This window comes from Pan paniscus, chromosome 10 (assembly GCF_029289425.2).
Source record: "Pan paniscus chromosome 10, NHGRI_mPanPan1-v2.0_pri, whole genome shotgun sequence".
Taxonomy (NCBI): Eukaryota; Metazoa; Chordata; class Mammalia; order Primates; family Hominidae; genus Pan; species Pan paniscus.
Window position 1 is genome coordinate 24,720,030 of NC_073259.2, and position 12,843 is coordinate 24,732,872.

Genomic DNA, 12,843 nt, shown 5'->3' on the forward strand with positions numbered 1-12,843 from the left:
GACCTAGACACATGCTGTTAACTAGCTCATTCTTTCAGTGGCCAGGTGGACATGGGATGCCAGATTCTAACCCAAGATTGCTTGATGTGTTGGAATTATAATGGTAGTAAGGTCTGTGCCAGCCACTCATTAACTCATCTGATTCTCACAAGAACCCTCTGATCTTGGTGGCACAATCATACCCATTTACCAAAGAGGAAGCATAGGCACTTTAAGTGTTCTGTACTTTGCCTGAAGACTCAGCTAGTAAGAACAGAGTTGCAAGCTGGACATGTGCAGTCAGACTCCAAGAGCTCTAAAATCATACTGAGTTCCTCTTGAATACAAACAAAAGGAGTTAATCATATGGTTCAGATCTTTGATAGCATCAGACTATGATTTCCTGTTGCAGCCATTGCCACAACCAGACTCATGTTTGTCTCATGAGTCAACAAGCAGCTAACCTTGGCTGGGAGCCATGTTGCTCCTTTCAAGGGACTGTCTACTGTGGTCCTTTAAGTGTAGACTTTGTGGTTTAACTGTCATAAGGCAATCTTAATTTACTTTATTTTCAGATTCCTAATGGTGGGAGCACACATCACTTTTTACGCTCTAGTTCTTTATGTTTTCTTTTTCCCCCTTTCTGTTTATACATTCTGGTGTTGTGCTTGAATGTTAATATCACAGCATTGGGTATTTGTGTAGACTTGTCCACTGTGACTCTTTCCAGTCCCCTGGCCCCCACCCCCGTAAAGTATAATTTTTCCTAGATTGAATCCCAGAAGTAATATGTACATTATTTCATCTGATTTACTGTGATTTTCTTCTCTGATTTCAGAGTGGACAAGATTACATCTGAAAATGCACCAACTAAAGAAACCAATAACATTCCCAACCATAGAGTGCTAATTAAACCAGAGATCCAAAACAATCAAAAAAACAAGGAAATGAGCAAAATTGAAGAAAAAAAGGCATTAGAAGCTGAAAAATATGGATTTCAGAAGGATGGTCAAGATAGACCCTTAACAAAAATTAATAGTGTAAAGCTGAATTCTCTGCCATCTGAATATGAGAGTGGGTCAGCATGCCCTGCTCAGACTGCGCACTACAGACCAATCAACTTGAGCAGTTCAGAGAACAAAATAGTCAATGTTAGCCTGGCAGATCTTAGAGGTGGAAATCGCCCCAATACAGGGCCCTTATACACAGAGGCCGATCGAGTCATACAGAGAACAAATTCAATGCAGCAGTTGGAACAGTGGATTAAAATCCAGAAGGGGAGGGGTCATGAAGAAGAAACCAGGGGGTAAGTGTCTGTCTTGTCATTATGAACCCAGGTTTCTTTGATGCTGTGTTGGTGGAGATTGGTTTCTGAGCTACTGATTAAAATATTGGTTTAAATTGTGTTTTAGCTGTTATAGCTTCATTACTACGTCTTTTGTTTATAATGATCAGATATAAGTATTTATTCTCTGTCTCTTATGTTCTGTCACCCAACTTTGCTAGTGGCAAGGAGTCATCCTTCCTGGCCAAGCACAAGGAAAGGCTTGGGTTACAGGCAGAGATCGAGTTTATTTGGGAGAGGGAGGGAGCAAGCCCTGTCCTCCCAACCCACCCCTGTCTTGTCCCCTGCCATTATCACCTCTTCTCTGACTGTCCTCCATTACCAGTTTCTGCAGGTTGGTACAATGCAAGGATCTCCTGAGACAAGTAATATGGAGGCAGCAAAGGCCTACTGCTCTCTAATTCCCAGTCTTATTCTTGGGCTTTCTTTAAATCAGAATGCACATAACTATTAAATTCAAGGCCAGGCGCAGTTTTTCGTGCTTGTAATCCCAGCACTTTGGGAGGCCAAAGCAGGAGAATCGTTTGATGCCAGGAGTTTGAGACCAGCCTGGGCAACCTAGCAAGACCCTATCTCTGTAAAAAATTCTTAAAAATTAGCCAAGCATAGTGGTGCATACCTGTAGTACCTACTACTTGGGGGAAGTTGAAGTGGGAGGATTGCTTGAGCCCAGGAGTTGGGAGCTGCAGTGAGCTATGACTGTGCCAGTGCACTCCAGCGTGGCAGCACAGTGAGAACTCAACTCTAAAAAAAAAAAAAGTAAATATATTTATATGAGCATTTATTCATTTTTGCATGCACCTTTTCTTAATATATTTATTTTGCAACTACTGTATGCTAATTGTGGGACCGCAAAGTAAAATAATGAAAAGATACAGTCCAGATACTCACAGAGATAATTCTCTAGTAGAGGAGACAGTTGAATAAGTAGATGCAATTGAGTGTGACAAATACAATGAAGGCAGACCAGGGTGCTGTAGGAACACATTTCGGGACAACAGCACAATCTTAAGGATTCAGAGTCTAGGAAAACCTTTGTAGAGGAAGCAAAACACAAGCAGTGATACGAAGAATAACATGCATATTACGGCTTAGATATGCAAAGCTCCAGGCTTGGTAGAGAACAGAAGAATCAAAAGAAATCCAGTATGACTTGATTGTAACTGGGGAATCAATGAGTGAAGAACAGGCTAGAGACATAAGCTAGGAGAGAGAGATTCAGATTGGTGTCTCAGAAATCTGGATAATAAATTGGAGAAAGTTCAGAAGTTAGTTAAGTGATTGAAGTGAGAAGAGGACGAGGATGTATTCGGGATATAATTGACAAGTCTAGTTGATTGCTTTCATGTGCTTGATTGCAAACTCGTCTTGCTCAAGATTAAGTTTGGTGCCGGGCAAGGTGGCTTGCGTCTGTAATCCCAGCACTTCCGGAGGCCAAGGCGGGCAGATCAGTTGAGGCCAGGAGTTCGAGACCAGCCTGGCCAAGATGGTGAAACCCCATGTCTACTAAAAATACGAAGATTAGCCAGACATTTTAGTGCTCACCTGTAATCTCAGCTACTGGGGAGGCTGAGGCAGGAGAATCTCTTGAACCCGGGAGGCAGAGGTTGCAGTGAGCCAGGATCGCGCCACTGCACTCCAATCTGGAAGTTTCTTGAAGGAAATCAAAAATGACACCCTGCCTTTTTGGCCTGGGCAACTAGGGTGATTTGGTGCCTTTTACTGCAAAGAAAAGATTTGGGAAAAGAGAAGATAGTGGTTGGATGGGTTATGTGAGGTAATGCATATGTTAATTAGCTTGGTTTAGCCATTCCACAATATACATATTTCAAAACATGTTGTTCACCATAAATATATATAATCTTATTTGTCAATTTTCTTTAAAAAGGAAACTGGCAGATGCTCAAATTTACCAGTAATCAGGGAATTGCACATTAAAGAAACAGGCATTATTTTTCACTTACCAGATTGACCAAAATCATAAATAAAAGAATTAATTAAGGCATAGATTACTTAATGTTGGATGGAATGACAGACATGAATAAGCTCATATATTACTAGCAGGAAAATAAATTAATACAATGTGATTAGACAGAAAAGAAGCAGGAAGCAGGTCTGGGGGGAAAAAAATGAAAGGATGTTTGGAAGTACTTGGGAAAGTAATCACTTTCAGGAAAATTATAAAAATCCAAATCAGAAGATTGGTGAGTCTCTGCTCACCAAGTTAAATCTTACTTCAAAGAAGAATCACTTTTCCCCAAAAATCATACTTTCTTAAGTTTAAAAGTGTATAGAGAGAGTCAACAGATATCTGGAAATTAGAGGATTTTTAAAAATTGTGAAGTATAAATACTAGTTTTAGGTTCCTTTATGAGTGTAATTAATATCAGTAAAGTCTTTCAGTGACTTCTTCCTTTTGGACATAACACCAACAGCTTCTGAAGGCTGGTTTTAGGTTATTTTGAGCTAAGATTTTCTCTGGGTTCCTCCTACATTTTTGGGTTAACTGTTATGCCAGTTTTTATAAATACTGTTATTTAGATGTTCTTTTGAAATGGCTTGAGTCCACTTTGGATCATAAGAAAATATCATCTACATTATGATATAAACTTCATCATAAAAATAGTTGTAGTGTTTTATAATGAAATGATTTTTTATTGGTGGAATGAAACAATTGTAATTCAATATATAAATCATTTTTTAAAAAGCTTTATGAAAGTCTTTTATTATTAAAGTTCTGATAGAAAAAGGTTTAATATTTAGTCAAATAGTAGATCCCTGCATCTGTGAACAAAGCTTTGAAGTTTCATTCTGAGTGGCAGGCACTGTTAAGATGCATGGTCCTTGAGCCATTGTTCTGCATGGCAGAATCACAGGGAAAGGGCTTTTATGGTGCTTGACAGGCAGCTGCTGGCCAATGGGGCGCTAAATCTGATGTGGGAGCTTAGAGTGTTCATTTCTTAAGCTTTCAGTTAAAAGTAAATCACACTTTGCTTAATTTGAATTTCTTTGGGGAAAAAAGTCACTAAAGGGAATTGTAGTTTTGAAAAACAGGTCTCAAAGTGCTAGAAATATATGGGATAAAAATAAATTTGCTTGATAATAATTTAATTTTTAATTAAAATTCCCCAAATGTGGTTCCAAAGATGACAGAAGAGCCTTTTAATGTCATTAATTAGGCAAGCTTACTAAAAATATATATATCCTGCTGTTAATGATCATATGATAGTTGACAGTTCAGGTTCAATATACATCTCTACAACAGGGTCCAACCCAAACATTATGAATACTTCAGAGCACTTGACAAAAGTGTTTTAGTGTAATTATATTTTTGAACTATAATTTAGATATTAGTTTATAAGCAATTTTGGGTGTGTTTTAGATTGATAATGTATGTCCCCTTCCTTACATGTTTCTATGATATAGCTCAGTGCTTAATCTCTAGCTTTTTGCATATTAAGCCTCCTGTAGTATTTCTTCAATTTATGAATGACCAAACAAACCAAGGTGTGTCAGGGTAAATTGCTTTAGTACTAGGGCAGTCTCTTTGATGGAGTCAGCTTTCCCTAGCTGACATATTTGCACATAGTCATGGGATTGCCAGCTCTGGATGTTTTCCAGTTTCTGGCTTTCGTGTGATAGGAGACAGTGAAGATGGGGAGGAAGACCAAGCAGAAACAAAATAGGAAATACCCGTGGAGGGAAAGCCTCAAGGAATTGAGCTCTTTATACTGGTTATATAAGAGCAATTGGGTACCTTTCTCCCTCTCTCCACCCCGAAGGCATCGAATCGGATGGTTGGCCTGAATGCAGCGGTTCTTGTCTGGAGACATTTCGTTCAATTTTGAACAACCTCTTTTTGAGTAGAGACATTGAAATCCTGAAGAACAACCACCATGATGAAGGAAATTTAGTTTAGGAGAAATGGTTGAAAGAATTAGAAATATTTAAAATACAAAATAAGGCATAGAATTTTAGAGCTCTAGAATAAGTTTATGATGAAATCATCTTCTAGATGAGAAAAGAGGATCCCAGTTTCAGTTGGCCATTGGCTAGATTTTAATAGCATATTAAAGGGCTCTCTGGTACGATAAGATTATATCCTTCCTAATTTTTAATACCTTTTTATTTTTAACTAAGTCATTGTGATAGATGAGTATGGTTTTTTAAAAATAATATTCATATCTTGGCAAAATTTAAAAATAGAGGGATTTTTTTAAAAAACCAAAAAGTTTAGGGATCACTGGCATAGTTAAAAGAGTGCTGCTTTAGAAAGTAGGAGACCTGCATTTTAGTTCTATTTAGCCCACAAGCTCTTTCTGTAACCCCAAGTATGATCTCTTGGACCAGGTGTGGCTCACACCTGTAATCCTAGCACTTTGGGAGGCCAAGGTGGGTGGATCACCTGAGGTCCGGAGTTCAAGACCAGCCTGGCCAACATGGTAAAACCCCGTCTCTACTAAAAATACAAAAATTAGCTGGGTGTAGCAGCAGGCACCTGTAATCACAGCTACTCGGGAGGCTGAGGCAGGAGAATCGTTTGAACCTGGGAGACAGGTCCAGTGAGCGGAGATCACGCCATTGCACTCCAGCCTGGACGACAGAGTGAGACTCCATCTCAAAAAAAAAAAAAAAAAAATACTATATATATATATATAATCTCTTGGTCTTTTCTCCCCTACTCCCCTACCCTGCCCCCAATATTCTGAAAGCCCCAGAATATGTAACTCATCCAAGGTCTAAGTACTTAATAGGAAAGCAAGAATCAAAACTTGGCTGTCTTGATTTTTGATCAACCACTTTTCCTGTTTTACTGTTTTCCCACTATATCCCCTCTGGATGCTTTAACCCACAAAGAGAAGGTATATTTAACATGAGATTTTTCTCTTAGTATAAAGGTAACATAATTTTACTACCCCAATAGACACAAATTATGCAGGCAGTTTATTAATTAGGTGCCTCATAGTCCAGAATGCACTCAATTCATCACACCTCATCACAATGAAATGTCCTTTTTTTTTTTTTTTTTTTTTTTTTTTTGAGACAGGGCCATCCCTCTGTTGGCCAGGCTGGAGTACAGTGGCACAATCTCAGCTCACTGCAACCTCTGCCTCCTGGGTTCAAGCAATTCTCCTGCCTCAACCTCCCGAGTAGCTGGGAGTACAGGAGCATGCTACCACACCTGACTAATATTTTCTAGTTTTTGTAGAGATGGGATTTTGCTGTGTTGAACTCCTGACCTCAAGTGATCCACCCGCCTTGGCCTCCCAAAGTGCTGGGATTACAGGGGTGAGCCACTGCACCCAGCCTGAAATCTTTTTGTAACTATAATATATGAGTATTTGTGCATTGTTACTGACAGGTCTTTGGGTCAAAAGAGAGCTCTTATATCCAGATTATCAGCGAAGGATTCCCAGATTATTAAGAGTATGGTCAAATGATTTTCCCATCAAATATTTAATCCCTTCGGGTCCATGTAATTACCAGTATCTCTGACATTTTCACAACCAGTAGGAGCCCATGTAATATTAGGAAAAAGTTGTTAACTAAACATTGAAAGAAGAGATCAGAAAACCTGAGTTTGTGGAGTCCCAACCCTTCCACATACTTGGTTCATTGAATTATGTTGATTTTGATATTAGGATATAAATTTATGCCTATGGAGATGATTGTATAAGATTAATACTTGTAATTTAATTTTTCTTTTTCTTTTTCTTTTTCTTTTTTTTTTTTTTGAGACAGAGTGTCTGTCACCAGCACGATTTCAGCTCATTGCAACCTCCACCTCCCAGGTTTAAGTGATTCTCCTGCCTCAGCCTCCCGAGTAGCTGGAACTACAGGCGTGCATCACCACACCTGGCTGATTTTTGTATTTTTAGTAGAGACAGGGTTTCACCATGTTGGCCAAGCTGGTCTTGAACTCCTGGCCTCAAGCGATCTGCCTGCCTCAGCCTCCCAAAGTACTGAGATTACAGGTGCAAGCCACCACGCCCAGCCTAATCTTACTTTTTCTAATCTAGATGTTTCTTGTGCTGGTGGTGGTTAAAAAGTTACGTTTGGGAAAAATAAAAAATTAGCCACGCATGGTGGCATATACCTGTAGTCCTAGCTACTTAGGAGGCTGAGGCAGGAAGATCACTTGAGCTCAGGAGGACCGGGCTGCAGTGTACTCCACTGCACTCCAGCCTGGGTGACAGAGTGAGAATCTATCTCAAAAAAAAAAAAAGTATGTTTGTATTTAGAATTTGAATTATACCTACACCTCTGTATCTTAAGGAAATGGAGGCCAGGCGCTCACTCCTGTAATCCTGGCACTTTAGGAGGCTGAGGCAGGCAGATTGCCTGAGCTCAGGAGTTTGAGATCACCCTGGGCAATATGGCAAAACCCCGTCTCTACAAAAGTACAAAAAATTAGCTGGGCATGGTGGCTGGTGCCTGTAGTCCCAGCTACTCAGGGGCCTGAGGCAGGAGAATCACTCAAACCTGAGAGGCGGAGGTTGCAGTGATCTGAGATTGTGCCAATGCACTTCAGCCTGGGCAGCAGAGCAAAACACTATCTCCAAAAAAAAAAAAAGATAATAGGGAAACACAAATGCTAACTTTACGTGGAGTTTTTAATTGATTCTTTTTTTTCTGGCTCACTTCTCCCCTAACTTTTAAAAATCTTTTTTATATCATGAATTTCACCTAGTATGAAGTTGGCACTGTGATAGTTTTATAAACTCGAAAGAGTGTGTTTATCAAAGAGAAGGGACGGGGTTTCACTGTGTTAGCCAGGATGGTCTCGATCTACTGACCTCTTGATCCGCCTGCCTCGGCCTCCCAAAGTGCTGGGATTACAGGCGTGAGCCACTGCGCCTGGCCCAAAGTGGTTTTTTTAAAAATAGTAAACTGAAATTGTGTTCTTTCATTTTTGGAAATGGTAGTATTCTGTGCTTAGTAATATGCAATTACATATCCAATTCCCAAAATTAGCATTTTAAAAGAATTACACTTTGCATGCATAATGTACATGAAGCATTTTTAGATTGCTTTAAAAAGCCTCCCGAAAAATATTCTACCATCTATGAAGTGGAATATTAATCACTGTGCTGGAAACTTTGCAAAATTGCTGAGATTGTACTTTTATATCTGAAATATTGTGATATTTAAGTATTTTATCTTTAATAGAATTCTGAGCATCAGCTCCAAGTCACTTTTATATCTCAAGTTAGGAAAAGCTATGAAAGGAAGTTATTCCTTCAAACCAAATGTACTGATGTATTTACTCCCATAAATAACCATACTTCCTGAAAGAAAACATACAACAGAATAGTCAACATATACTTGTAGTAATTTATTTCCTGTCTTTATGCTCTATGGGTATAACTCACTTCATGTTTCATCCATACATAGAAATCCTAGTCCTCTGATGAGATGTGTAAAAATGAGTTTATTTATATAAAAACAAATAAAATATAGTGACAGAAATGAGATTAGATTTTAAACATTCTTATTTCTCAAATGAAGTATAATACTCTTTCATCTTTAAATCAAACTATACATTGTGTGGAACTAATAGTCTTTTGTGTAATTGATATAGATGCTGTTTATCTTGTATTAAGTGTGTTAAATTGAATTTCATTAAAAAGATTAAAATCTGTTAATAGTTTATACCTTGGATAATATTTTGATCTTTAAAAAAATAACATTCTAAGCTGGGCACGGTGGCTCATGCCTGTAATCCCAGCACTTTGGGAGGCCGAAGTGGGTGGATTACCTGAGGTCAGGAATTCAAGATCAGCCGGGCGTGGTGGTGGACGCCTGTAATCCCAGCTACCCGGGAGGCTGAGGCAGGAGAATCGCTTGAGCCCAGGAGGCGGAGGTTGCAGTGAGCCGAGATCACGCCATTGCACTCCAGCTTGGGCAACAGAGCGAGACTCTTGTGTCCCAAAAAAAAAAAAAATTCTAATGTATATTTTACTTACTGGAACAAAAGAAATGTACTCTAATTTAGAATTTGGAAAATAACCCCCTTCATGTTTACATTTTAATTATTTTTTTATTTTAGAGTAATTTCTTACCAAACCTTACCAAGAAATATGCCAAGTCACAGAGCCCAGATTATGGCCCGCTACCCTGAAGGTTATAGAACACTCCCAAGAAACAGCAAGACAAGGCCTGAAAGTATCTGCAGTGTAACCCCTTCCACTCATGACAAGACATTAGGACCCGGAGCGGAGGAGAAACGGAGGTCCATTAGAGATGACACAATGTGGCAGCTCTACGAATGGCAGCAGCGTCAGTTTTATAACAAACAGAGCACCCTCCCTCGACACAGTACCTTGAGTAGTCCCAAAACCATGGTAAATATTTCTGACCAGACAATGCACTCTATTCCCACATCGCCTTCCCACGGGTCAATAGCTGCTTATCAGGGATACTCCCCTCAACGAACTTACAGATCGGAAGTGTCTTCACCAATTCAGAGAGGAGATGTGACAATAGACCGCAGACACAGGGCCCATCACCCTAAGGTAAAATAGCTGCTGATTTTGTGTTAACTCACTACCTTATAAATGCTGTGTTTTCTTTCTAGTATACTATTTTAAATGTGAGAGACAAAAGAATGGGGAGAAAGTAAGCAAGGCAGCTCTTTTTTGTTTTAAAAAATAAATAAATAATATTTTACAACATTAAGATCTTATGTATAAAAAATACCTAATTGCAACACTTCATCTCTCAGGAACACAGGAGCAGTTCTTTTGAGCAGATGCATTCTGTTTTCTCTGCTTGATACCATATCTCATCAGTTCTCCATGTAGGTTAACACCACATGCATTTTTCTGTTGTTTTGTTGTTGTTGTTGTTTTGTTCTGAGATGGAGTCTCGCTCTGTTGCCCAGGCTGGAATGCAGAGGCATAATCTCAGCTCACTGCAACCTCTGCCTCCCGGGCTCAAGCGATTCTCCTTCCTCAGCCTCCCGAGTAGCTGGGATTACAGACATGCGCCACCACACCTGGCTAATTTTTGTATTTTTAGTAGAGATGTGGTTTCACCGTGATACCCAGGCTGGTCTTGAACTCCTGATCTCAAGTGACCCACTGGCCTCAGCCTCCCAAAGTGCTGAGATTGCAGGTGTGAGCCACTGTGCCTGGCCTAGACCACATTCATTTTTATTGGCTTTTTACACACTTGGAAATTCTACACCTACTGTCTTCTGGCATACCTGAAATTTTGTATCAAGCTCATCCTGTTGTTCATGAGGATAAAAGTGTTAACTTTATCTTCTAACCAATGAATATATGGCATATTGAGATAATTCCTTAAACACTTGATTTAATATTATAGCTTAATGGTATGTATACATTTTAAAAATGGAGATCATGTTTTACTTTGTATATTAAATTGCTTTAAGCATTGCTTAGTATAGATTATTTGAAGTGAATTCAAAGTGCTTTGTATCAATCAGCTTTTCATAATGCTAAAGCAGTGGCTTTGATTAGTCAGCTAGTACACAACCAGTTCCCTAATGTCTATCCTAAAGTGCTTTTTTTTTCCATACTAAAGAATTCTTTGACCAGACATAGTGGCTCGCACCTGTATTCCCAACACTTTGGGGAGCCAAGGCCATAGGATCACTTGAACCTGGGAGGTTGAGGCTGTAGTAAGCTGTGATTGCACCACTGCACCCCAGCCTGGGAGACAGAGCAGGACTCTGACTCAAAAAATAGTAATAATAAGTTATTGCTTTATACTGTTTTAAAATGCTCTTTTCTTATCCTTGTGACAAGCTGAATTGTTCAGCTGCATTATTACCTAAGCATTTGCTTGATATTTCCATAAATAAGCATTTGTTAAAATTAGTAGATTAATCAGGAATTTTCCTTTGAAGAAAGTTTTAATTTGCCTCACAACAAAAGGCTCACTTTGAACTCCATCGTAACAAAGTTCAGTGTTTCCTCACTTTTTCCAAAGACTAAATCATGATTGATAAAAATAGTAACAATATATAAGAAAAATCTGATCTAATACAGCTTAATGTGTATCGTCTAACAATTGGCTCTAAATTACATGCTCTCGTGGTTAATAGTATTTTTCATGTTCTTGGCCAGAATATATCATCTGTTTCGACAGCAAATATGAGATGAATCTATATTCTCTATCCAATTCCCAACTGTCTACTACTGCTACTCCCAAAAGACCTCTCCAAAATTGCCAAATTTTTCTTTCAAACTATCCTATCCTCTTCCTTGATGTAGATCAGTGGTTCTTAAAGTGTAGTTCATGGACCCCTGTGGGGGTTCCCTCCCATGACCGTTTCAGGGAGTCAAAACTATTTTCATGATCATAATAAGGCATTATTCATCGTGTTCCTATTTGCTCTGGTAGTGCAGAAGCGATGGTGAGTAAAATTTCTGGCACCTTAGCGTAAATCAAGGCAGTGGATCCAGACTATGCTAGTGGTCATTGTAGCCTCCCTGCCACACACTTGAAGTAAAAAATAAAGTATCAGGTTCACTTATAAATCTCATTCATGAAATAGTAGAAAATAATTTTATTGAACCTTAACATTTTGTTACATATTCTTTTACTATTACTTGTGATGAAATGGTAAATGCCTAAAGCATTTCTATGGCATACCAAAGTGCTAACCGTTGTCTCACAGTAAAACACATGATGGAGTTGCAAGCTGAATTAGTTCCTTTTATTGTGAAACATATTTTTACTTGAACAAAAGACAACTGTCAATATTCAGACGTGGTATTTGATAGACACACTTTCTCAAAGTGAATGCTATCCTGTCACTTCAAGGAAAACGACTGACAGTATTTGTTACTGATGACAATGTTTGAGTTTTCAAGCAAAAAATAGAATTTTGAAAATCATGTATCTGCCACCCTGAACTTGACAGCTTTCCGGTGCTTAAAGATTGGCGGTGATATTAACAGTTGTGATGTTTTTATATTGTATACTGACATATGTCAATATTTAGAACATTGCATAACTCACTGAACCAATATTTTCCAGATGACCAGTGTTTGATATCACAAGATTCATTTAAAGTACAAATAGACCAAGTGGATATTAATGTAACAGAGTATCAAAAGTTCATTGATAAGGTTTCAGATATCACTTTGTAACTAACCTTTAAAAAATATCACTTTTTTGAGCTATAGCGCAGTGTCAAAGATGAACATCTATAATTATCAAGAAAAACTATTAAAATTCTCTCCTTTTTTCCAACTATATATATTGAGGGTAGATTTTCTTCACATACTTCCACTAAAAGAGATTATCACAACAGATTAAATACAGAAACAGATATAAGAATCCAGCCAGACATTAAAGATTTGCAAAACTGTAAAACAATGCCACTCTTGCCACTAAATTTTCTTTTTAAGAATATAAAGGGATCCTGAGGTCAAAGAGTTTTTGAGAACCTCTAAACCAGATTTTAGAATTACTCTGTTCAGGCCAGGCAAGTGGCTCAAGCCTGTAATCCTAGCACTTTGGGAGGCCGAGGTAGGTGGATTGCT

At 38.6% G+C, this 12,843-nt stretch overlaps 1 protein-coding gene across 31 annotated transcripts in view; it reads left to right on the forward strand.

Moving 5' to 3' along the window:
- Positions 1-12,843, forward strand: part of PLEKHA5 (pleckstrin homology domain containing A5) — a 245,546-nt gene that overhangs the window by 143,399 nt on the left and 89,304 nt on the right. For all 31 annotated transcript variants that reach the window (XR_004665632.3, XM_034935439.3, XM_055095450.2 and 28 more), the window contains 2 exons: positions 818-1,285; positions 9,375-9,840. Coding sequence is in view for 30 of the 31 variants with exons in the window: in XM_034935439.3 (XP_034791330.1) it covers positions 818-1,285; positions 9,375-9,840 (934 nt within the window). In the remaining variant the exon portion in view is untranslated. The remainder of the gene's footprint in view (positions 1-817; positions 1,286-9,374; positions 9,841-12,843) is intronic.